Below are 26166 nucleotides of genomic sequence, written 5' to 3' on the forward strand. Positions count from 1 at the left end.
AGGAGATATAGAGTGTACTTATATTGTTTCGTATAGTTGGCTGGAAAAACAGTTGAATACAAGTTGTTGAAATATTCATGCACCATAGATCATGATAGATATGAGTGTGTGGCCGACTTTTATTATACACACGTTTTAGTGTTGTTTTCAACTTAAATATCAAAGTAAGTTAACATAAATTAAAGGTCCTTACATTGTAGTAGCATCTTCGTATGTTAAATGTTGCCACAATAGGTGGTTGACAACCATATATACTTCTACACCCTTGGATCTCACTTCGTCCATGACTAGCTAGCTTGACATCCATCTTTCCCTGACTACAGGAAAAACTAACACATATGGTCACCCATGGAGAGATTTAGGAATCGGGCAGGGAGTCTAGAAGTGGGATGCACCACAAATACCGGCTGGAGTTGAAAGAAATTATCAGCAAGGGAAAACGGAAAGGAAAGCGAAAGAGCCAGTGGCAAGAAAAGATGACCAAGAATGATCGAGTGGGTGGGACATCCAAGGAATGGCTCAGGTACGTGAATCAAAACTATAATCCAAAGAAACAGGTGTCGCGCCTTCCTAGCAAAAGCAGAAGATCCTACCCGATTCAAGCAAACAGAAGTGGTTTGATCGCCGTAGCCAACTAGAAAGGGGCTAGGGATGACTTTAGTGGTGAGATAACATGAATTACCGAGTGGCACGAAGTTAGCCGGGGCTTCTTCCTCGAGTGCTGTTATGATTGCGCACTCGACGAAAGAGCTTTACAAGCGACATTGTCCTTTTTCACCTTTTTTGCATTAATGTGCCGTTGCAATTATTACCAAGTATACGGTTCTAATCCTCAGCTTTCTCTTTTCATGTTCCGGCATAGGAGATCTAGTGGATAGTGGCTTGAACAACAATTTACTAAGTAAGGCATCATCCTTGACATGAAGATCTTGAACACCTAAGCATCCCTAGTCTTTTGGCCGACAAACGACTCTCCATTTGGTTAGCCTGTATTTTTCTTTTTAGTTGTCTCCTTGCCAAAATAATCTGGACCTGATTTAATCCAGTCTTTGCAGAACCCCTTTGGGAAGTTGGAAAAATGAGAGCATGTAGAGAACCATGTTTGTGAGGACAGAATTGATCAAAACTAGTCGTCCTCCAATGGAGAGCAACTTGCCTTTCCAACTGCTCAACCGTTTCTCCAATCACTCCTCAACATGTTTCCACTCCACATTATTGAGTCGCCGATAATGAACCGAAATTCCCAAATATTTAATCAGGAATTGGCCTTTGTGCAAATAAGTCAGCATATTGTGCAGCCATCTCCTTGGCTTCTCCAAAACAGAACAATCCACTTCTATGAAAGTTAATTTCAAGCCTGACATTTGCTTAAAAGCTCAAAGCAAAAGTTTTAGATGAGTACATCATGTCATACTTTCTTTCCGGATCACCATATCGGAGGAAAGGCACAATTCACGATCCCTTTTTTGCCCTACCCAAAATGAAAAGAATATCTAAATACATGGACATGATGCATCTTTACACCTTGCTGGCAGGCATTGATATACCCACACTGTCAATTCATTGCTTCAGCTTCTTCATTATGTCTCTGTTTGTTGATAGTAAAGTGGTATTCCTATAAAGTCGCTGCACAATCATTTGAGAACCTGCATGAAATAATTCATACCGAGACTCAGTAGTACAATAAAATGAATTTAGGCTCTCGGTTGTGGAAGGAAGAATAGGCTAGCATTAACAATCAAATGAATTTAGGAGCAGCATGCATCTTCCAGATGCAGAGGCCGGGAGTCGTCGTCCCTTTTAAAAAAGGATGTATTGAAATATATTGCCCGCCTCTCTTTGTCAGTTCAGACTTTTGGATAAGTTGGCTGGAGCAAGAATTCAATATGGTATCCAAGCCAAGAGGTCTTGGGTTAAAGACCTTGTCAACGTAGTATTAAATAAAAACGATTCTGCACCTTATACCGATCACACGTCTAAGGACTAAAATAGTCTAGACGTCAAGGTTTTGGTTAACGAACGAGGCACTTTTACCGAGGGGGACTGGAAAACGTGGTTACCACGGTTACCTAGAATATTTCGAACGAATTTTATAGTTGAATTTGGAATTCAAATAAGTGAATGAACAAAGATTTGAACCAGAGACCTCTCAAAATAGGAACTAGGTTGCTACAGACAGCCAGAACCAACTCTCATGGCTTTAAGTAGATCCTACATACTTTACTATAAAACACATGTTTAAATTCAAAAAATTCAAAAAAAAGGTATTTTTTGCTCGGTATGGGGATTTACCTAGGGGCACGGAAATACGCGGTAACCATGGGAAATCTTGAAATTTCAACCGCTAACCAAAACCTTGCTAAATGTGAGGGGGGTGTTGAAATATATTGCCTGCCTCTCTTCATCAGTTCGAACATTTGGATAAGTTAGCTGGAGCATGAATTCAATAGTTCTTTCAGCCTTAAACTTTGGATTTGACAGACTCAGTATGAACAAGTACACCATTTAATTAAGAACAAAAGTTACACAAAAACAAAGCATCCTACGTGACCAACATGCTCGCCGAGATGAGAAGAGAAGAGATAGCCATGCTGATCAGGGTCTCTAGTGGGTTCCATGACTTAGGTGTCAAGCTCAGGGACCTCAAGAATGTCCTTGCGGATGCCGATATGTAGGAGGAACATCACAGACGAGAGTGTGCGGTGGTGGGTGGAGGGACTGAAGCGTGCCATTTACCAGGCCAAGGACATAATATTGACCAGTTTACTCATTTCCTCATTTACCAAGCCAGGAAATTTGAGGTACTGAAACTGCATGCATGCTCTGTTTCGTCAGTTCAGTTGAGTTCAAGTCAAGTGATCTAGCAGAGTAGTAAAAGCTCAGAGCACTCGTGCGCCCGGCCGCTGCTAGCGAAGAAAGGGGAATATCGGTGCAGGTGACACTGTCGAGCTGGTGGCTGTAGCGAGCACTGCGATCGATCGAGAATTAGTTCAACTCAGTCTTATACTCTGATTGCATCCTTGGACCATGTGACGTGGTGTTATAATAAAAAAACTTGTGTCAATGGTCCAGCGAGTTCACAATCTCAGGCTAGCTAGCTGCAGTAGTACGACTGTGGATGGCTGCCATATATCTCCCTCGCTGGATCTGCATCGGCTGCTTACTCCTCATCAAGCATCTCTCCACTTGATTCAAGTTCAAGGTAACTCAGCTCCACCACACTAACTCTACCTATTACTGTTATGTTTCCCCCCCCCCCGAAAGAGGTGGTCTTGGTTGGGTCTTTCCATTAGAATTGTTGGCGTTTGTTCAAGATAATAATACATCGGTTTTATTTTGTGTGTACTGTATTCTTGTGTGCGCAGCCACAGTTTTCCTTCAGAATTGTAGTTATTCTCTGATGAGTGAATCTGGTATCCATCTTTTGTACTAGCATGCAATTGTTGGAAATGTACAAATGGTGCTGCGTCCTAGTACACAGGACTGATTTTAGCTGCATGTTTCTTTTCAGTTCAGTACCAGCTAAAAGTGTGAGCGAACCCTGCGACGACTTCCCGGGTAGGAAGGTAGATCTATTTAGTTTTTCTCTTGAGCAAGGGTGAGCTAAGATCCGCCTCTGATCGCTCCAGTCAACTCAAGGTACATAGCTGATTCCAGCTACACCACACTTTCTAGCTATATTTCTCTCTCTGAAACAGATGATCTTGTGTCTTTCCCTTTGAATTGTTGGTGTTTATTCATGGTAAATACTACATCGGTTTTATTTCAAGTCAAATTTGTGTGCACCATCTTCTAGTTTTTAGGTCACGTTTTCTTTTGGATTTGTTACTTGTTTGTAGTGACTGAATCAGATCATCCTTCCTCTTAGCATGGGATTGTTGATTTTATAAAGCTAGGTAGTAATGCAAATGACTATTTTTATTTGTATGCTTGTTTTCAATACCAGCTCAAGCGTGACTGAACCCTGCAACCAATGGCGGGGGTTCTGGATGCTTTGGCATCCTACGTGACCAGCATGCTTGCCGACATGGCTAGAGAAGAGGTGGCCATGCTGATTGGGGTCTTCGGTCAGATCGACGAACTGAGCATCAAACTCAAGGACCTCAAGAACTTCCTTGCAGATGCCGACAGGAGGAACATCACCGACGAGAGCGTGCGGGGGTGGGTAGAGGAATTGAAGCGTGCCATGTACCTCGCCACCGACATCCTCGACCTTTTTCATCTCAAGGCCATGGAGCGAGGTTCATCCAAGGACATAGGGTGCCTTAACCCCTTGTTGTTTTGCATGCGGAACCCCCTCCACACCCACGACATCGGCACCCGCATCAAGGTGCTCAACTAGCAGCTGGATGATATCTGCGAAAGGGGACATAGTTTCAACTTTATCAGGCTAGAAGGCTACCAAGACCAGAAGATGACACGGCCACATGACGTTGACCGTAAGACTCATCCTGTGTTGGAGCTGTCAGGTATGGTTGGGGAGAAGATCGAAGACGATACAAGAGCTCTTGTTCAGCTCCTCGCGAAAGAGGAAGGTGACAATAGTGATAACTTCATGGTGTTCGCCATTGTTGGTGTTGGTGAGATCGGCAAGACCACCCTCAGCAAGAAGGTCTTCAATGATGAGGCCATGAAAGCCAATTTCTCAAAAATGATATGGTTAAGTATCACGAAAGAGTTCAGCGAGGTTGAATTATTGAGGACAGCCATCAGTGCCGCAGATGGAAACCTGCCTGGGCCTGGGGGTGGGTCTCAAGATAAAGCCTTACTTGTGCCAGCTCTTGTCAGCGCCATCAAGGACAAGAAGTTCTTTCTTGTCTTGGACGACATGTGTGGGGTGTCAATGAGTGGAACAGGTTGTTGATGACACCCTTTAGCCACGGAGCCCCCGGTAGCCGGGTCTTGGCCACCACAAGGCATGAAGCTGTTGCACGAGGAATAAGATCCATGGAGCCGTACCACCATGTTGACAAATTAGGACCCGATGACGCTTGGTCATTGCTCAGGAAGCAGGTGAGTACATAACTATAACTATCAGTAACGTACATTCTATCTTAATAAAAAATAGTCTATGCATTAATAAACACAGTCGTATTTTGATGTGTTTGCTTAATACCTTAATGCTTGCTTAATACCTTAATTGCTTATACTGTTTAGTGTGTCGGTGTTGCGTGATGAACATTAGTAGTACTCATAATAAATAGTAAACAAGGAAAATGTATACACCAAACTGCTTGTACGTCCTCCACAGTAAACTCGATGCATCGTCATTTGCATTGGCTATACACCTTAGTTCTTGGTTAGCTACACAGTTAACCAGACTATCCCCTTTATTATTCTTTCTAAACAATAGTTACATGCATGTAGAGTACATGCTATTGGTGTGGCCAATGTGTACATTTATGCCGAGTTTGACAAGCTAATTATATCATTTTATGTGTTAAAAGGATGTCAAGGACATCAACGCATCACGAAATCCATGTGGTCATAGCTTAAAAATAAGTATAACCAATTGTTTATTTTTTGCTCATGCTCTTGCCAACCTAATTTACGTAGCAGACCACCACCACTAGCCACTCAATAATGTTATGTGTTTCTTATTCTCCATATGGGCTTCAACTACATGCAGATTCTTGGAATGGAAAGAAGTGAACCAACGATTGATATGCTAAAGGATATCGGATTGCAAATTATAGAAAAATGTGATGGATTACCGCTTGCTATAAAAGTAATGGGAGGACTCCTATGCCAGAAGGAGAAAGAACGACTTCCTTGGGAAAAGGTTCTGAATGATGCTATTTGGTCAGTATCTCAAATGCCAGAGGAGCTAAATAATGCAATATATCTTAGCTATGAGGACTTGTCCCCTTGTTTAAAACAATGCTTCTTGCATTTTTCACTTAAACCTAAAAAGACAATGTTTCAAGATAGCGAATATGTCGGTATGTGGATTGGTGAAGGATTTGTTCATGGGGACTCGGATAGATTGGAAGAACTTGGAATTGAGTACCATAAGGAGCTAGCACTAAGGAACCTTATAGAGCCAGATATGTCATGTTCTGGTCCATATTTTTGCAACATGCATGATGTGGTCCGTCCATTTGCTCAATTTGTCAGTAGAAATGAAGCACTAGTACTGAACTATGGAGAATCTACTAGTAATACTTTTAGTATGCAAAGATTTCTTAGGTTGTCTATAGAAACAAAAGTTGTAGGATCAGATACATTTGAGTTGAGAAGTCTACAAGAGCAAAAGTCACTAAGATCCATAATATTAATTGGCAATTTCAAGATTCAGCATGGTGATTCCATGGCTATTTTTTCAAGTTTACGGACTCTACATATGGAGTCTACAGACTATGTTGCATTGCTTGAATCTTTGCATCAACTGAAACACTTGAGGTACTTGGCAGTCAAAAGGTGCAATTGTATAAATAGCTTGCCACAGGACATCCACAAGATAAAATTGTTGCAACATGTTAGTTTTGCTGGTTGCGAGAATCTTGTGACACTTCCTAATAACATTGTGAAGTTACAAGAACTGCGATTTCTTGACCTTGATCGCACATGTGTAACTTCTGTGCCTAGGGGTTTCCGTGCTCTAAAAAGTTTGATGACAATATATGGGTTCCCAGCTCAAATGGATGGTGATTGGTGCAGTTTGGAAGAGCTTGGGCCTCTTTCCCGGCTTAGGTGCATTAGATTAGTAGGACTACAGAATGTATCTGCTAGTTCATTCTCCAGGAAGGCCAGGCTTGGTGAAAAGGTGCATCTCTCCATGCTGCGCTTACACTGCAGCAGTGGATTTGGCGATGATGGACAGAAGAAAGAAAATGTCACTGAGAAAGATCAAGAAGTAATTGAGGAGGTATTTGATGGTCTATGTGCAAACTGTAAAGCCAAGTCATCTGTTGTTAGTCTACAATTAGGCATTAGCCTGTACCTGTAGTTATGCAATGATTTTCTAGATAGTTCTCTTCTGGGATATTCCTGTATAAGTATTCGTTTTCGTGAGCCTCCACTTGTTGATTTCGTCTAAAGCGATTCAGACTTGAGATTGACTTGTGACTATACGAGAGAGAGAGAGAGGGAGAGAGAGAGAGAGAGAAGGATTTGACCATACGAGATTGACTTGTGACTATACGAGAGATAGTGTTTGTAGTCAGTTTGTGTAGCTGAACTGCTAACAATGAACAGAGCAAGTGCATATATACTACTCCTAAACACAACCGATCTTTTAATCAGACCACACAATATGTTCATTGCTTCCCAGAACAAACTTATTTATATTGATGTGCCTTCCATTGTGTCTGAGGACTAAACTTTGTTCTTTCTTTTTTGATGGGGTAAGACTAAATTTCGTTGATTCATTGCTTCCACAGCTTAGTAATGACACTACCTATTGTTTGGAATTGCTCCGGATAGTTTGACCTCAATTTTGCTTGTGTGGATAGAAAAAGAAATATAATGTGAGGAGGATATGCATTGCCCCATCAAGATTCAAGCAACGTGGTTGGTCCCTCACACCATCCCGGTAACGATGATCACACACTATTTTTTGGATTGAGTTTTTTCGACAAAGGGTGAATTTTATTAGCTTAAAATGGAGCATCAAGTGGTTACAGACACAATGAGTTCACACCTGGCCTCTGCATAGCTAGCATGCACACAACCAACACCCACGCACACACACGAAAATCACACCGGTAACTAGCAAAGTCAAACATGACCGAAGCTATGCCTCAGTGGAGTAAAAAGAAAAAGAAAATTAAAACTCTGAAGTGATGAACTCAGTGATCAACAATCTACATCAAAACCCATATCCGCACCAATCATCTTTTGACATCAGCAGTGATGTCGCCACCGCTTTCCGCGATCCCAACAGCTACATACATAGCATGGTCATGACGTCAGGTGCCACATAACTAAAGCCTGCTTGCACAAGTAGACAGTCAAGCCATGACAAGAGCCAGTCGAACAATGAAGGCCGTCGTCGCACTTTGCAACAGAGATCAAGGGAGGCTGATCACCCACACATCAAATCCCAAAGCGGACGTTCCAACAATCTCGCGCCATCCTCATGCTTCGTCGTTCTCGTCCTTGGCGGCAGAATCATGCAGCAAAACAAACTCGTCGTTGCCGCCTGATCTGAAGATCCAAGATTCCCAGTCCCATCTCGGCCATTACCTAGCAGTGCAGGACCACGTCTTCAACTATGCGCCCGAGGGGAAAACCACCAGACCATGACGCCGTAGGCAGATGCTCTTGCCTGCACAGCTGCAAATGAGATCATAGCCACCGACGTCTCATAATGAGAGACTATCAGCCCAGCCAGAAATCCACCGCCGCCGCTGCATATACATACCCTCTACATCAAGCCACCGTCCATAGATCTCACTCTGAAGCAATGCTGAACAAGCTACCACTTGCCCCGGTGATCGAGTCAGCTCCAAGACAACGCCTCCGAGAAAGTCAATGACGAGGAAATCACTTCCATTGTCTGTCCCACGAGGGAAGCAAGGATTTCCGTGGAGCAAAGACCATGAGGGTTGGAGGGAAGCAATGTAGCACACCTTCGTCCCGCCGGCCGCATCCGACACGGCCGCACATGGTGCACAGGAGCACGAGCAACCGCGCCCCACCACCCTTGGCCGAGCTCCGCCGCCGCGCATCTGGACGCCAAGGCGCGCACGCTCCCGGAGCACCGCTGAGAGCCGCCGCTCACGGACGCAGGAGAGCCACGAGGAGAAGCCCCGCCATCGGATGTGGCCGGCTGGTGGCGGCGCGCTAGGGTTGGAGGAATCGCCTGGTCCGATTTCCTCGTTAAGGTATAAGCTATTTATAAGCTGCATGTAGTACTGAACCTGGTGCTGCTTATATCGGTTCATGGGTTCATTTCTATCATGCATCAATGTAAAGTCAGACGAAGCCTAGAATTACATAGGGTTTGTTGCCGGTTGTTCTACCTCCTCAAATTATGCGTTGACATGGTGACCGGCCCAAGGAAACTGTTGGACGCGTTGTTACTGTGTACGTGTATCGATCATAGAAGAGGAAGAGAGAAGGAAGTTGTAACTAAACCGGAAGTAAAGAAGCTACATCGTCAGGTCAGTTTCAGGTTCTGAAGAATTCCGATACATCGTCCTGTAACTGTATAAATTGGTACAATACAGGTTCTGAAACCCATTCCTACAATACAGGTTCTGAAACAGTACAAATTTCAGCTAGGCTAGCTAGCATTGGTGCTACTGTATAAATTGTTGGACAACCAATTAATATTTCTGTTGGCATCTTGTACAAATTGTTGCTTCACTTGCAACTATCAATCTGCATTACTTCTCCCTCCATTTCTTTTCCTACTAAACATACTTTTTGCCCCTCATAAGAACACCTACTACTTGCAGTTGCCACTTGCAACACAAACAAAAAAGATAGAAATAATGGAAACGATAGTTAGATGAACTTAACATAGCAGTCTCCACTTGTCCATTGACCCATCTGCTCAAGGGTTTTGTTTTGCCTTCCTTCACAGCCACAGCAAGAACAACCGGGCCGGCAACAACGGAGCCCACACATCTTTGTACAAGGCCCTCGATCACCAATCTCATGTCAACCCATGCTGCCCTGCTGTGGTCCGAGGTCCGGCGGAAACATGTGACCATCGCCAGCCCTGTGGTGCGCCACAAGCAAGCTGCCCAACCTACCAACAATTTTTCTTAGTGCTGGGTTTCGACGGTCTCAGGAGGAGACATCAGTTCGATGCACACGGTGAAACCAAATCATGAACAGTAAGGAATGTAATATCATGGACCGGCGCAAGTAATCTGAAGCAACAGTATGGTCTAAGGCAATCAAGTGTAGCTCATACCTTCTTAGAAATGGCATTACTCAATGATTTCTCGAAAAGATGTACCTGAAATTTCATAACAGCACATACATTACAAAATTAGCAAGTCCGTGTGTACACATCTACATGGAAGTAACACTACAGAAAAAATCGGCATGCAGCTAAGCAACAATGGAGTAAAACACATACTGACCACTAGGATGCGGGTCTACCAGTCTCGACTGCGACGCTTCAATCATTCAGAATTGGCTCCTGTTTGGTCGTTGGCTCTTCCTTGCCAAAGCACTCTTAATCTGGTAGCCAATTTTGGATGCAGGTTCACTCAACTCACCTCTTATGTTCTGCTCTGTTGTTCTGTTCCCCACACAATCAATCTGTATTTTCCCTTCAAAAAATTTCCAACTATATAATAACCTTTATAAAAAGATTTTTATCTTTTTGGAAACAACATGTAAACCAAGAGTGAGCAGAAATAGCATTAGCTGGGAAAGGTACAGCTGGGATGCCCACCATGAACTAGCATAGCAGTCTCCACTTGTCCATTGACAAAATCTGCTCCAGGGGTTTTGCCCTTTACAACCACCGGCGACTGGGGATCTTCGTGCTAGGCCCTCGATCACAATCTACCGAGAACCCGTGCTGCCCTGCCCTGCTGCCGCCTGAGGTCTGGCCATCAAGCAGGGTCGCTGCTAAAGCGAGCGATGAAAGGCAGGAACCGACTTGTTGGGCTGATGGAGCTCATGAGGCAGAGTTGCAAAGTAATTAAAGCCTCTCATCCACCTTTCCAACTTCTGCATCGACCCATCTTCTGACGGTGAGCAGTAGCGTCACAGCTGGTGCTCTGTTACGGAAAAGCCTCTTAGCACAATAAACGAATGACAAACCGAAGAATCCAACGAATAACTAAATAAAGCTCAGACAGTACCTTCTTAGAAATGGCATTACTCATTAACTTCTCTCAAGCAAACTTCTCATCCACCTTTCCTGCCGACTTCTACACGGACCCAACTTCTGACGGAAAGTAGTAGCGTCAGAGTCGGTGCTCTGTTACAGGAAAACCTCTTACCTTCTTAGAAACGGCATTACTCATTAACTACTCTGAAAGCTGTACCTGAAATTTTACAACAGCATACAAAATACAGAATTAGAGGCTAGAAGAGTATGCAAGTGCCCTGCAGAGTAGATAAAAAGCATGCTGATTATTCAGGTGGAATGGGGGTAATTTTGATGAACTGAACAAAACAGAGAATGACTTTGATGCCTCAGAGGTTATGTAACTTGAGTAAAGTTACATTTACATGTACTTGCCTGATTTATGTACAGAAAGATGCCACACAAAAACCTCGCGTGCCAGATATGCATGGATGGATAGAATTCTACATTGTAGCTCAGACTTCAGATTTTTTGTTCATGAGGTAAACCAAGCCACAAGAGTAAATTAACAGTCGGTTAATAGGAGAAGCAAGGAGAATACTACTGATTTATTTTACAAAGAGTAAAATGCTCTTACATATACGTACCTTATTTATGTACAAAGGAGGGTGCCACTCAAGGAGTGGTTGCACGAACTCAGACAACCCTACAAGGCTATAAGAATTGACAGATTCAAGGCAACCTGGCATGGTAGATTGAAACAAACATGGTTCAGAACTTTAAATAATCTGGTAACAAGGTAAACTAAACCCGAACAGACTATAATTTACGGAACTAGGGATGTATGTGATGATAATGCCTGTACTGACCAGTTTCATGTCCAGATGGTAGATGCATACTGAGACCTTTTGAAGCTTGTATTGGCAACCCGGAAGCATACATGCTTGGATTCTAAGAGGCTAGCTAGAAGAATGTACAAGTCCAGGAAGTGCCCTGCAGAGTAGATAGAAAAAACAAGTGGGTTATTCAGGTGAAATGGCAGTAATTTGGACGTACTGAACAAAATAGAGAAGAACTGCTCCGATGCTTCAGAGGTTAGGAAAAGGCAGGGGAAATCAATGAGTTAGTAGGAAGTAGGAATGGGTGGCTGTTACCTTTGGTCAGATTAAATTAGGATCTTGGGAATGGTTCCTCTTAACTTGCGGCACTGCCTCTTTAGCTCCTCGTTGTCACAATAACGGACATCCAATACTTGCAGTGATCTTGGGAGTCCGCCCTTGGGCAGCGAATTGATTGCAGCACACCCAACGATCTTTAGTTCCTGCAGAGATCTTGGGAGGCCATCCTCCGGCAGCGACTTTAAGGCAGGGCAGTCCAGTAATATCAATTTTTGCAGAGAGCTTGGGAGGCCATCCTTGGGCAGAGACGTCAGGGCAGGGCAGTGGTGGATGTTTAATTCTTTCAGAGAACTTGGGAGGCTGCCCTTAGGTAGTGACTCGATGGCAGGACATTCCGTGATGTTCAATTTTTGTAGAGAACTTGGTAGTCCGTCCATGGCTTGTAGCGAACTAGGGAGTCCGTCGTCCTTGAGCAACGACTTAAAGGCATGGCAGCCATGGATGTACAATTGTTGCAGAGAACTCGGGAGTCTGTCCATAGGCAGCGACTCGAAGGCATCGCAATTCAAGATGCATAATTCTTGCAGAGAAGTCGGGAGGCCGTCCTCCGGCAACGACCGGATGGCTTGACAGACAACGAGCCGTAATGTCTTGAGGTTGGCAAGTCTATGTAGACCTGCTGGGAGGAACTGCAGCTTCTTGAAACAGGAAAATACGAGCGTGTGGATGGAGGTGAGGAGCTGAAGGGCCTCCTCTTGCTCGTGTGTGAAGTACTCGACATCTTGGTTCGAACCAAGTCGTAGGGTGGTGAGGGAGGGAGAGAGGAGGCTACAGATATGCGCAGTAAGGAGTCCTGCAACATCGTCTGTGCTTAGCTCAAGCTCTTGGTGTGCAGAGGAACAGGGGAGAAGAAGCCCCTTGTTAGGGGCGAATACGGGGTTTTCGTAGATGCAGATGTTTGTGAGGTGGCCTTGGGCGAGGAGAGGGACTATGCTCTCCCCTCTGAAACACCCGTTCAAAAATAATTCTTGCAGGGAGGTCGGAAAAGGAAAAGAAGAGGATGAATAGGAGTGGAGTAACTTGGGGCAAGCCAATATGGTCAACGACTGGAGGGCGCGGAGACCTTGGAGCCCACCTCCTTCCTTGTCACCACCCAGTGAATCAGAGAGCAAGCTCAGCTCTGGACACTCTCCGATCTCAAACTTGTGTAACCGGGGAGGCAAGAGCAGCACTCCTTCTGTCTCCTTTAGCTGCTGCTGTCTGATTTGCTCCTGATGCAATGGTTCAGCAGAAGAATATACTGACGACTGTCCCACACCGAGCCATTTTATCCCCTGACAACGCCCTATTGTTATTTGGGTGAGCTCTGGCATAAGAGAGAACAGTAGTGTCAATTCCTTGCCGCTGCCACCACATTGCTTCACACTTAACCTTTTGACAGGTAGCTGGCATCGTACATGGCCCACGCTTTCAACCATGGATAATACATTACTTGAGTTACTTATCTGGAGGGATTCCAGAGATTTTAGCATTAGGAGGCGATCGAGCAGCAGAGGAGAGCAACTCTGCATCACCAATGTTTTCAGATAAGTTAGATTTGAGAAGACCAACCCATTCAAGAACACACTATCCTGGCCATATGTTCCCTGCACTTCAAGTGATGAAGTTGAGTCTTCTTTGTAAACTAGCCGCTCAAGACCGGAGCCCACCCTATTTATCACAGCGGAGCACGGACCACAAGTCCAAGGGGTTGGAGGCAATGACATTAGCTTCGGGCAGTTGTGTATCCCGAGAGACTTTAGTCTAGGAAACCAAGATATGCTCTTCTCTTGCTGTCGCAGACCACAACTAAGATCTGGAAAGCACAGCTCGGTAAGTTCAGAACAATCTGCAACGGTGAGTTCTTCCAAGTGATAGAACAAATGACAAGTATTGTTGTCCCCAACCCATTTTCTCAATCTTGGTATTTTAACCAATTCTAGCCTTTTCAAATTTTGAAATCCTTGGCCTAAGATACAGTCCTTGTACACTGCACCAAGATCATTGACCATCCACATCTCTCCTAAAGGTGGAAGGTTTCCCCAAGACAAATCATTCAGATAAAGAGATTCCAGATTCTTTACGGAGAGGTTTACACCTAGCCATCTTGGACAATTAGTTCCTCCATGCCCTTTAATGTGTAGGTGTTGAAGATTGCTATGTGGTACAAGACGTTCAAGGACATTTTCTTCAAATGTAGGATCCCTGTTAGATCGCTGAACATACCATTCTAATATTAGCTCTTGCATGTGGCTTTTGTGTATCAGTCTTGATTCAGTTGCTTCTTCTTCTGATTGCACCTTTTCAAGATTGTAAATGCCAAGCAATCCTCCAATATTTTCCAGTTTCCCTAGTTGACTCAGTTCAAACATGTTGCTTTCTTGTCCCACTCTAAATGTCTTTAATTCATTGATGAATTTTAGTTTTCCCACCTCAAATATGTCAGAATGAAGTTCTTCTCGGGGCACGACAAAATGACGTAACTTTACAAGGGTGCTAATATGCCTTGTTGAACCGAAGCGACCCCTCCATCCTTGTAGATCAATGACTTCCAAATGATATAATCTACGCAGCACACCAGCTACACACAAGCCCTTGTCATCACCAAAACCAGCTAGCTTGAAGTAGCGAAGATGGACAAGTTTTGAAAAGTTAGGCAACACATCCTCCATGTTATATGATGCATCAGACAAAAAAACAGTACGAAGGGCTCTAGCTTCCCGAAACAAACCACAGAAAACCCTAGAAAAGGTTCCATGGTATTGTCCAAACAACATTAAAGTGTGTAGGTTCTGAACTTCAAGCCTTTTTTCCAGCGCACACAAATCCCTCTTGTAGTTTTCAAAAGTCATTGTGTCCTTGACGTCTGCATCATCCACAATGATAGACAGATGCCGAACAAATGGGGGAATTTGTATGCACATCACATTGGAGCTTGATATGCTAAGACACTCATATGATGAGACCTTCGCAACCAACTCACGCAGTAGATCATGGATGGTGTAATAAGGACCGCCCAATCTCGATTCATTCTTTTTGAAAAAACCTTGATTAACCAAGTCAGTTAAGTAACACAATCCAACATCTTCGATTCTTCTCTTTTCATCATCTGAGTGTAAAATACCTAGGCCAATCCACAAATGAACCAACTCTTTTGCATGAAATTCATAATCTTCGGGAAACAATGCACAGAAGGAAAGACATTGTTGCAGATGGAAAGGGAGATAATCATAGCTAAGCTTCAGAGCTGGCATAATGTCATTATCGCTAGCTTGTGACTCCCACTCTTTACTTTCCCAAACTCTCATCCAATGGTCAAACGTCAGTTGCTTTTTAAGCAATCTACCCACAGTTTTTGCAGCAAGAGGGAAACCCTTCAATTTTTTCACTATTTTGCAGCCAACATCATATAGTTCAAGATGATCTTGCCATGGTTGCTGTTGGTCACCAAATACACATGCTTCAAAGAAAGACATAATATCTTCAAGACCTAGATGTTCCATTTCTATAGAATGGTCAACTGTCCTGATCATGTTTGCTACCCCTGGAATTCGAGTTGTGACTATAACCATATTGCCTTCTGTCCCAACTTTTTTAAATGGAGCTAATAGTTTTTTCCACTCATCGTCATGATATTTCCAGACATCATCCAAGACAAGTAAGAACCTCTTTGATCTAAACCTTTGTTCAATTTGCTCTTCTTTGCTACTATCATTTTCGCTTTCACTGTTGTTATCTTTAGGGAACTGCTCCAAAATCTCTCGTGCCAAACTATCGGCAACGAAGTTGAGAGACACACATATCCAAATTGCAACCTGGAAACTGCTCTTCACTTCTTCAAATATGTGTTGTGTAAAGGTTGTCTTCCCAACACCCCCTGGCCCAACAATTGGAAGGACAGTAAGTTGTTTGCAAGAATATTCACCATGGGTGATGGCATCTATAATTTCCTTTTTCTGGGTATCCCTCCCATATAGTTGAGGTTCTATAATTTGTGGGGTGGTTTTGGGTCGATCCATAGCAATGCTGACTTGGGTAGGGATACGGCTTAAGCTCAGAAGCTCTAGATTAAGAATGGTGGAGACCATAGCACATACATGCTTGAGCTGATCTATAATGTCTATCATTCTCTTGGACATTTCCACCCTATCAAACTTCAGTTTTGGTGTTCCCTCTTTGGTGTTAACTCTCTGCGCCGGTACCTTGGGCGGGCAGGCGCCACAGAAGAGCCACCATCCGCTTGCAGCTGGCATGTTGGGCGATTCGGCCAACTCACTGGTATGAGGAGAAGAGTAGCAGCATGGTAAGTGTTTAGCAACAGCTTGAACAGCACGTCCACGGCTGCCACCAATATCTTCTTGGTCATCAGGTGGGCTAGCAGAATGGGAGCAGGAGCTCATGGACTTGATCTTCCCGGCAGCAGCTCTAGCCGTGTGGTGAGCATTGAGGACGAGGCCCTGGAGGCAGCCACGGTCATCCACGCCAGCTGCTGCGTGGTAGGTACCGTCCAACACGTCCTGGATGCGGAAGTAGTCCAGCTCGTCCAGCGCTTCATCCGCGACGTACGCCAGCTGCCGCAGTTTGTGGAGTAGCCCCTTGAGCGCAGGGTTAGTGATGTCCCTGCCGTGCCCTTGGGCGTTGTTGAGCATCCCCTGGGCGTAAAGTAGCTGCATCTTGAGGGCGTCGATGTTGGGGCCGAGCCCGGCGCTGGCCGCCCATGCCTCCAGCAAGCCGTCCGTCACCGGGGCCAGCGCCTTGGTTACCACCCACCATGCTGCGCTGACGGCCACCTCCATAGCCGTGTGTGCTGATGGATGGATGTGTCTTGATTTGCCTGTTGCTGATGGAATCAACAACTTGGACCTAGGGCGCCAGCTAGCTGCACCTGCAGGTAGAAAAACAAACCCGCCCGTTTGCAGTTGATCAGCCAATGGCAGCAAGCGATAATAAAGATATCATTAATTCATTATATGTAGATTTTTCAGCCAACCTCACAAACACATGCACGCAGCACAACACAACTTTTCAGGTTTTCTTCTTTGCTTTATATAGGAGTTTACACGGCCAACTCGACGGAGTGCAACACGCAGCCCCCAACACGACGCCACCCAGATTACAAAGTCCGATTTAAACTCAACACCAAAATGAGAAGCAACATTATTTTTTATGAAACATTTCGTTTTTCGCTTCTATACTGCCAGGCCAGAGTACACTGTTGTTTGAAAATTAGGTTTTTTGCCTTTTAAACTTTTGCAGGTTTTGACGTGAAACATGGTGCAATATTTTCCCTCTGTATCATCAGGACGAATCAGCAGTACTAAAAATAAAAATATTATGATGTAAGCATGTAGTAATGAATTCTATGAGATGAAATTGTCACACCCAAAAAAACTTGCTAGGATGCATATAAATATTTTCCTTTAAGGCCTCCTTTGGTTTGAAGGAATTTTGTAGGAATTCTGTACGATATGATTTCTATAAGAAAAATTCCTTTAAAGTTCTTTGGTTTGTAGGAATAGAATCCTATTCCTATGGAGGAATTTTTCCTATCCTCCACACTTCATAGGAAAATAAACACTAGCCTAGACTCAATGGAAAAATTCCTATGATGTGAATCAAAGGACATCTCTCTTCCTATTCTTACTCATAGGATATGAGATACTTGAACCAAAGGAGGTCTAAGAAGTTCTACCTGAGAGTTGTATCTAAGCTTCACGTTGGCTGTTTTAGAGCTGTTTTCAAATGGCTAATCAAGTAGTGGTCCGATTGCGACACTTTCTTTAACTATTCGCTGTTTGGTGGTTCTAGAACACTCTTGAATGAGCTGAGCCGAGCCGAGCCGAGCCTGGTGCGAATTCGGGATGCAGGTCCCTTCTGCTTCCTGACATAATTTAGGTTTAGTATTAATTTGAACTAAAACCATGTCACTTATTTGCAAATGGAGGGGGTACCATTTATTTCCTTCATTTGTGAACTATACTTTCTCATGATAACATCCACTAAATGCAAGTTGCAACACACCTTTGTTTGTAGCTCCACAAATGTGAGAGACGGATCTTGCTTGGCCCTTGCTCGAGAGCAAGACCTGGATAGATATCCTTTGCTGTTTGAGAAGTAGAGGTGAGCAGAGCGCGAGACCCTTGGAGACCCGCTAGAAGCGATGCAGATCCAGCGAGCGAGATATATATGCGGCAGTCGTCATCAATGCTGGTACTGAAAAGAAGCAATGCAAATAAAATTGGTCCTGTTTATTACGAAGGTCCTTTTACACATCAATAATTCCATGCTAATAAGGAAGCATAATCAGATTCACTCACTAGGGACCAGCAACAAATCCAAAGGGGAAAAAGTGGCCTGCAAACAAGAAGACAGTGCACACAAAATTGGCTTGAAGTGAAATCGATATCGATGTAACCCTGAACAAGCACCAACTATTCGAACGGAAAGGCACAAAAAAATAAGCGTGGTGGAGTTGAAATCAATTAAGTGTACCTTGAAAATCAACTGGAGAGATGAGCGACAGTTCTTGGTTGGCCCTTGTTCTAGAGCAAAAACCCGAAATCAAGGATGAACACAAAATTAGTCCTCTTTATTACCACCTTTCACACATCAATGGTCACAGTAAGATTCAGTCGGTAGATTCTTTGTAAAGGGAAAATGTGGCCTGCACACAAGAAGACATTGCACACAAAACTGAGGGGATCGACAATTTTCAAGCAGTGTGCTGGAGCTGGAATCGCCGAATTTACCTTGAATTGGGCGGAGAGATGAGGGAAGGATCCCTTGATCCAGAGGAAAAAGCTAGCTAGATCTCCCTTGTTCTGTGAGAAGTAACAGTGGTCCAGATCTGGCAAGTGAGCAGACAAATCTGGCAACTGCACTTAATTTGTACACAAATCTGCCAATGTCTGAGCTTAATTTGTACCGCAAACTCCAGAGATGTAAAAACTGGAAGCTTTTCTTCTTGTACTAGAAAAGTCTGAGCTTAGTTTGGACAGCACATCGGAGCTTAAACTAAGAGAAAACAAACCGAAAACCCGGTGCTTTCCGGTAGACAGATCAAATGAAAGCAGAGATTTGTAATAAACAAGTCCCCATTAAGATCTGAGGATCCACTAGGTGGGAGTGGGACGAGGAAGGAGCGGGTCCTCACCTCCTTGGGCGCCGGCGGCAGTGCCGGACGAAGTAACTGGCGGCCGGCGGAGGCTGAACCACTGGAGAGGGAGGGAGGGAGAGAGGGAGTGGGGGTGGGGGTGAGTGGTCGGGGTGGGAGGGGCAGGGCAGCAAATGGAAATGGATGCGGCACCTGTTGATGAACAGAGGAGATGGGACCCTCCCCTCCCCTCCCCTGTAGCCTCCGATTCATTCCGATGATGCACCTGTTGATGAGCCAGCGAGCGAGAACCACCATCGATGCCCGTCCCCAACCCAGCCCCCGAGAGAGATTCTTCCTTCGCCGGCGGCAGAATGAAGCGGAGCGGAGGACTCCTTCAGCCGCACTACCTTCATTCTGCACTGTATTTGTGTGTTGTCACCTCGTATTGCACACTACCGGCCGTACCTATACCCGCGCGCATCCAAAAAAAACACGATCTGCCGCCTGCCGCCCGGATACAGGGAAAAAAAACAGAAAGTTAGACGATCTAGCCGCCCGCCCGGTGATCACGCTCCTCCCGATCCATTTTCCAACTGGCCGATCGCCGCCGGTAGCCGGAGGTGTGGAAGAACGCCGTCGCTTGGTTGAAACGCCCTTCCAAGCCCGTCCGACGCCGCTTGTCACCGTCCTTGACCGATGCCGCAGACGTGACCGGTCCGACGTCGCACGCCGCCTCCGCCGCCACTGACCGCGGTCGTCCCCCGTCGCGGATCCGGCCAATAATCCCGCGTTTTCCTTGTCTTCCACGCCGCCGCCGGCTAGAATCAAGCAGGAGCCCCCCCTGCGTGAAGGCCCCGTCGTCGTAGACCGGTGACGGCGACACCGCCGTCCAAGGTATGCCATGTAAACCTAGCATGATGGATGAAAGTGATTTAGTTAATTTAGTTATTGTAGAAAAGAGATTATTTGAAATTGTATTAGTGTTGTTATTGGGCATGATCCACTGTACGAATTGTAACACAAGATTTATTATCAACGTTGTTGTGCAGTGTTGGACGAAGAAACCGCATTCACGTGGGATGAGAATGATACTGATAAGGTCACTCGGACCGATAACGATAGTATTAACGAAGATGATGACATCAGCAACAACGAATCGTGCCCGCCATATGATATCTTACCTTCGAAGGATTTTGATAATAATGAACATGGTGGTAACGGTGGAAATGTAAGTGGCATACATTTTGATTACATTTTTGAATTTGCAAAGTATGGCAAGGCTAACTATTTGTCTATGTTTATTAATTTGCAGGAAGATGTGGATGTTGACAATGTGCAAAATAGTTTTCAGGTATCATTCGCACATAACTTGAGCCAGGTTCGTTCATACATGTTGTACATCACGCAATAGTATGAAATAGATGATAATAATTGACATAGTTTCATATGTAATTTTGTAGGAGGAGTCAGATGGTCCTAGTGGTGATCACGACGAGGCACAGATGGACAATGAGGAGGCTCAAAAGCAGCAACAGATCCTAGAGACACATTGGAAGGTCATGGCTATGACATTTTGGTCGCAAGGGGGTGCACTACAGGAATCAGACACTTTGCCGTCTGCCATGGCTAACGGCAAAGGCATGCCTGGCGGACGGCAAAGTCCTTTGCCGTCCGCCAGCAGACGGCAACAGGTCCGGCAAAGAGCCTGGACGGCACACATGGCAGGTTAGGTCTGTTAGGGGGTTAACGGCGTGCTTTGCTGTCTGCTGGCAGACGACAAAGACCAGTGCATCTTTATCGTCTGCCAGCGGACGGCAAAGTGACCAAATAGGCCAGCCCTGCAACGGTCTTTGCCATCTGCCAGCGGACGTCAAAGTAACAAAATAGGCCAGCCAGTGCCCCAAGTTGCACAGGTAGCTGCCACGTGGCAGCTTTGCCGTTTGCTGGCTGATGGCAAAGCTCTTTGCCGTCTGCCAGCAGACGGGAAAGAGCCTGTATAGCCCCTGTTTTTTTGTTTTTCTTAAATTCATTCAATTTCACAGATATATATATATATATAAACATTTGAAGATATATACAGACAAGCATATCCAACAAGTTTCCAACACATCCCACAACTTATCCACAAGTTTGCAACAACACATATCCAACAACATATCCAACAAGTTTCCAACACTACATATCCAATAAGAAGTTTCCTCCAACAAAGTTCATCGTACAAAATCAAAACAAAAAGAGTAGACTCCATGAAAGCAAGCTCCTCATCTAAAGCAAATGTGAAAATTGGGAAAGAAGAAAGTTAGAAGAAGAAGAAGGCTAGCTAGAAAAAGAAGAAAAAGAAGAAGAAAAAGAAGAAGAAGAAGAAGTAGTAGAATTTATCTTCTCTTTCTTAGTCTCCTCTCCTCTTCGTTATCTTCTTCTTCTTCTAACGAAGGTAGGAAAAAATGCCATTTTTTAGCTATGCTAGGTAAAAATGCTAAGTGTAGAGGTCATTTTAGAGCTAAGCTAGGTAAATAGGTCATTTCGGACCCAACCTATGTAAAATGGATCATATTGGAGCTAACCTACGTAAACTTGGTCATTTTGGAGGTAACCTAGCTAATTATGCCATATTTGAGTTAACTAAGCATATTATGCCATTTTTAACATAAGTAAGCTAATTATAGGTCTTTATTGAGCTAACCCGGGTAACTAAGCATATTAGAGCTAATTTAGCATTTTAGAGCTAACTTAGGTCATTTTGCAGCTAACTTAGGTAAATTGATCATTTTGAAGCTAATTAGGCTTATTATGTCATTTTTGAGGATAATAAGCTAACTATATGACATATATGAGGTTACCAAGATTGTTATGTCATTTCAAACATAAGTAAGCTAATTATGCCTTGTTTTCCATAAGTAAGCTAAGTGTATGTCATTATTGAGCAAACTAGGTAACTAAGCATATTAGAGATAACTTTGCATATTAGAGATAACTTAGGTCATTTCGGAGGAAACAAAGCTAACTATAGATCATTTTGGAGCTAAGTAAGCTAATTATGTCATTTTGGAGGAAGATTAGCTAAGTCTACGTCATTATGGTAAGCATTTAGGAGGAAATAAAGCTAAGTCTAGGTCTTTATGCATTTGGTAGGCAAAACACTAGAAAAAACTTACCGTCATGACGGAGGTGAAGGACCGGTCGGGTTTACACCAGTGCCAGACGGAGAAGGACCGGTCGGGGTCGGGGTTACGCCAGGGCGAGACGGAGAAGGATCGGTCGATGCTTGTCGGGAGGCATGTTGCACCAAAGATCATTTGCAATGTCTCGTTAGCATGATGCAACTGAAATGTGAATACTAGTAACTAATGACCATTCAAATGAAACTCACCGTGTCTGATATACCAATCTGAGGCATCGGCGGAGGGGTCTGACCATTTTTCTCGCACATGGACTGCACATTTTGTCTTCACAAGTCAGTCATATTAGTTAGTAATGAAACGAACATTACATGCATGATTTGGCTAATAAGCAGGAGAAGCTTACCACAAGGAGCTCGTACAGGGCCCGGTGAGACGCGTCGTTCCGGTTCCTCTCCGCCTCCAACAGACTAGCCGTCCTCTCTTCCAGCTTGATCTCCCTCTGCTTGGCCTGCCTGTTTGCCTCCGCTAGAAACTCCTGGGCCCTAGCCTCGATGGCGAGCTCCACTAGCCGTGGTCGAGGCGGTATCTCTGGAAGAGACCTCGCATGGCACTTCTTGATCTCCGGGAGACTTCTAGGACAACGTATCAGTCCATTCCCAATGGCTATCGAGCCATGTTTCCTCCCATCACCAGATAGCATCACGAGCTCTGTATCATAAGGACTCTGGCTCGGTTTGAAGTCATCCCCTTTCGTCGCCTTCCCAAAGTCTCTGTACCTCATGAGCTTGTTGTGGGAGGAGATGTTGGTGAAGCTCTCTGGATGATCGAGGTCATCCTCAGAGAATGCCTTGGCCTTCTTGAACGGGGCCATATGGGCCATGGCATAGAGGTCATACAGCGGTGGCACTTCCTTCTTGTTGTGTTTCGCCTAAAATAGAGGAACAACATATTAGTTAAGGGCTGAAGCTAGCATGAAGAATGAAATTGTATGAATCGTTAAGGGCTGAAACCACATACCCAGTGATCCCCGTACTCAAACAGGTTGGAGCTCCCTTGATGGTGTGGCACACCTTGCATTTAGGCATGCTTATCCCTGGCCTTGTTGTGTTCGGCTAGCCATTGGGGAGAGCACCACTCATCCATCAACGCCTCCCAACAGTCCATCATATCCGCACACCATCTCGGGGGCACCTAAGTTTGGCAAAGAGAAATTTCAGCGCTACACCTACGAATGAAATCAAGGAAACTAAGTACAAGGCCTTAAGAATAGGTAATTACCTTCATGTACTTCTCCTTACTCAGATACTTGCGGCGGCACTTCTTCTTGGCCCTCCTAATGTTAGTCGAGGCGTAGTAGTCTCGAACAGCCTGCACCCTAGCCTCGTGTCATAAGTTCTGAAGTAGGCGTTTGCACTCGGCTTTGAGAACCCTAGCCGCCTCCACCTCGTGTTCCTCAGCACACCTGTAGAAGGCCTGCAATCGAACAAGACAACACTGATTATTACAATCATTAGGTAATGTTGATTTTTAGTTCTGTAAAGGAGAATTTACCCAAAACCTCCGCCTCACAATGTCGGCCACCCTCTCGCACAAGACACCGTCGACCCTCTCCTCTGGCTGGGCCGGGGCAGCCATGTACAGCTCCCAACTCAGTGCTAGCTGTGGAGCCTGACCCTCACCGGGCAACGTGACCCACCCTTGGAAGTGCTGCCGGCAAATCACACCAAGGACCTGGTTGGGCCTGCGGACACCATCGGCGTGTATCCAACCCCTGCAATATGACAAGGCCAACACATTAGATATTAATTTGAAGAAACATGAAGGACAAAGGTTAAAAAAGAGTAAATGCACTTACTTCTCCCCGTTAGGCTGAATCAACCACCTCTAATCGCGGGTCGCTAGCACGGCCGGGAGCTTCGTACCACCACGCTGGTAGACCTTCTTGCCCTGCTCAACCAGCTCGCCCTCTCTAAAACTATCATCAGACCAGGTCTCCTCGCCATCAATGGCCACTAGTCTCCGGAGTCACGTGGGACGAAGACTCTGGGACCGGAGTCTCGTAGGACGAAGACTCTGGGGCCCGAGTCTCGTGGGACGAAGGCTCGGCGACCCGAGGCTCGTCAGCCCGAGGCTCGTGGACCAGAGTCCGAGACGGGTCCAAGTCTGACGGCTCCACCTGAGACAGAGCACTCCGGTGGTCCAAAGAATCAGCTGGGGGTGGCAGCGAGGAAGGCACAACAACCTTCCTACCTCTCCCGCCACCACGTCCACCTCTAGGTGCACCCTTCTTCGTCTTCCCCCGACCTCTCCCGGCCAAAGAAGAAGCGCCCGCCGGTGTCTGCAAGCTATCTACCAGCGCTCTCCGAAGGTGCTGGGGTGGAATAACAGCACCCCTCCCAGCACGCGCCCAGGAAGAAGGAGGCTCGGAGCGCTCTCGACCCATGCCCACCATCTGTCAACACCTGCAATGACAAAGAGTAAACGAAATTAGTACAACATAAACATAATAAAAAATTGGTGGGTGAAAACAACACCTAAAAAAATTGACTAACTAATTAACTAACTAACTAAGTAATTAACTAAAAATAACTAACTAACTAATTAAAGGATATTTCTTAAGGCCAGAAATGGTCTTTAATAGGTTAAAATTATTTTAGTGTTCCAAAAATATTTGAGAAAATTTAGGGAAGCTCATTGGACATATATTGTCCATATATAAGAGTTTCAACACACGGTCATGTTCAAAATATTGGTCAAATCGATCAATAACACTTTTCTGATATTTCAACCTCTTGGAATATTTACATAGGAAATATTCTGTATAAATTGCAAGAAAATTATAGCATGTAAAAAATGCCATATTTCGTTATCTTGCCAAGTATCATCTCTTGGAGAACAAGATGACATCACCAAAACCCCTCAAAACCATTTATGTCTATTGCCAACCATGTCCAAATGCTCTCATGGCAAGGAGTTTCCATTTACTTGCCGAAAACCACTAGTGCAGAACCGGACTTTAGTCTCGGTTCGTAAGGGCCTTTAGTGCCGGTTCTGTAACCGGCACTAAAGGGTGGGGACTAAAGGTCCCCCCCTTTAGTATCGGTTCGGCACGAACCGGCGCTAAAGTGCCACCACGTGGCACGAGCCAGGCCCGGATGCGGGGAAACCATTAGTACCGGTTGGTAACACCAACCGGTACTAAATGTTTGGGGGGTTTTGGTTTTATGATTTCTTTTAGTTCTTTTTTGTTTGCTGGTATTTTACGATACTACATATTGTACACGTTATGCATATATATAAATATAATTTCTCCTAGAACTGATCATATATATATATATATCATCGAATGTCTCACAACCACCATTCACACATACACATGTATATATATATATATATATACAATTAGCTAGGTATATACAATTTCTCCTACACATGTTGCCTTCGGAGCAAGTGGGATTAGCCCTTGGTGCCTCCAGAGCACGATGACAATTGGAAGTGGTTCATGGGGGCGGTAGCGGGTAATAGTATTCTCCGTTCGGATCTATGACCTGGTCGAGCAAAAATCCCGCTACTTCCTCTTGAAGTGCTCGTATGCGCTCCGTTGGTAGGAGCTTCTCCCGCACCGAATTGAACTGTTAAGAAGGAGATCAATATGCATGTGTATTAGTTGTGTGACTAGATATCGATAATGATGTAAAAATTATGAATAGTATTCTGGCAAACGTACCCATAGCTGTCTATCAGATTTGCTCCTTTCGGGCGTCATCATGCGAATGTTCTCGCAAACGTAGTATGCACACAGATCAGTCCCCGGCGCCTGCTTCAGGGCCTTTACGAGAATGGAATTTAATCAGATAATAATTATTCAAGCATGATAATTAATGGTATTGAAATAAGAATTAAAGATATGGTAGCTAGCTAGTACTACTTAATTACTTACCTTGGGTCGAAACCAATACAGCTTTTTTTTCCATTGGCATGGAGTCACGTTGATGAACTTTGCTCAAGCCCTGCCCACCAGCAAAGAAAATGAATAAAGGGGTTATTAAATAGTTGATATCAGGAAATGAC

At 44.7% G+C, this 26166-nt stretch overlaps 2 protein-coding genes and 1 pseudogene across 7 annotated transcripts; 2 read left to right on the forward strand and 1 right to left on the reverse strand.

Moving 5' to 3' along the window:
- Positions 1 to 3973: 3973 nt before the first annotated feature.
- On the forward strand, positions 3974 to 6949 carry LOC123099813 (putative disease resistance protein RGA1; annotated as a pseudogene).
- Positions 6950 to 9096: 2147 nt separating this feature from the next.
- LOC123095572 (uncharacterized) lies at positions 9097 to 19830 on the reverse strand. Of its 6 annotated transcripts, XM_044517077.1 has the most exons (15): positions 19031 to 19830; positions 18627 to 18724; positions 18370 to 18541; positions 18195 to 18231; positions 17899 to 18090; positions 17570 to 17758; positions 11875 to 16762; positions 11590 to 11713; positions 11368 to 11462; positions 11156 to 11240; positions 10773 to 10958; positions 10358 to 10688; positions 10041 to 10232; positions 9869 to 9913; positions 9097 to 9700 (listed from the first exon to the last, which is right to left on the reverse strand). In XM_044517077.1, exon 7 carries the CDS (start codon positions 16671 to 16673, stop codon positions 11886 to 11888), a length of 4788 nt encoding a protein of 1595 aa, XP_044373012.1. In that variant the 5' UTR covers positions 16674 to 16762; positions 17570 to 17758; positions 17899 to 18090; positions 18195 to 18231; positions 18370 to 18541; positions 18627 to 18724; positions 19031 to 19830; the 3' UTR covers positions 9097 to 9700; positions 9869 to 9913; positions 10041 to 10232; positions 10358 to 10688; positions 10773 to 10958; positions 11156 to 11240; positions 11368 to 11462; positions 11590 to 11713; positions 11875 to 11885. The 6 variants fall into 6 exon arrangements, with proteins under 6 accessions (XP_044373012.1, XP_044373011.1, XP_044373014.1 ...); XM_044517076.1 differs by lacking the exon at positions 17570 to 17758 and having other exon boundaries at positions 18627 to 18846; XM_044517079.1 differs by lacking the exon at positions 19031 to 19830 and having other exon boundaries at positions 10041 to 10221; positions 18627 to 19024.
- A 138-nt stretch (positions 19831 to 19968) lies between these two features.
- On the forward strand, positions 19969 to 20830 carry LOC123099820 (uncharacterized). The gene is made up of 4 exons (XM_044521895.1): positions 19969 to 19978; positions 20023 to 20201; positions 20286 to 20351; positions 20434 to 20830. Exons 1-4 carry the CDS (start codon positions 19969 to 19971, stop codon positions 20701 to 20703), a joined length of 525 nt encoding a protein of 174 aa, XP_044377830.1. The 3' UTR covers positions 20704 to 20830.
- The last annotated feature ends 5336 nt before the right edge of the window (positions 20831 to 26166 follow it).

This window comes from Triticum aestivum, chromosome 4D, assembly GCF_018294505.1.
Source record: "Triticum aestivum cultivar Chinese Spring chromosome 4D, IWGSC CS RefSeq v2.1, whole genome shotgun sequence".
Taxonomy (NCBI): domain Eukaryota; kingdom Viridiplantae; phylum Streptophyta; class Magnoliopsida; order Poales; family Poaceae; genus Triticum; species Triticum aestivum.

Coding starts and splice junctions, on each gene's coding strand:
- LOC123099820 (XM_044521895.1), top strand. Junction 20,202..20,285: donor ATGGTGGTAACGGTGGAAAT/GTAAGTGGCATA, acceptor ATTAATTTGCAG/GAAGATGTGGATGTTGACAA. Junction 20,352..20,433: donor TCGCACATAACTTGAGCCAG/GTTCGTTCATAC, acceptor GTAATTTTGTAG/GAGGAGTCAGATGGTCCTAG.
- LOC123095572 (XM_044517077.1), bottom strand. CDS start 16,673: ATGGAGGTGGCCGTCAGCGCAGCATGGTGGGTGGTAACCAAGGCGCTG.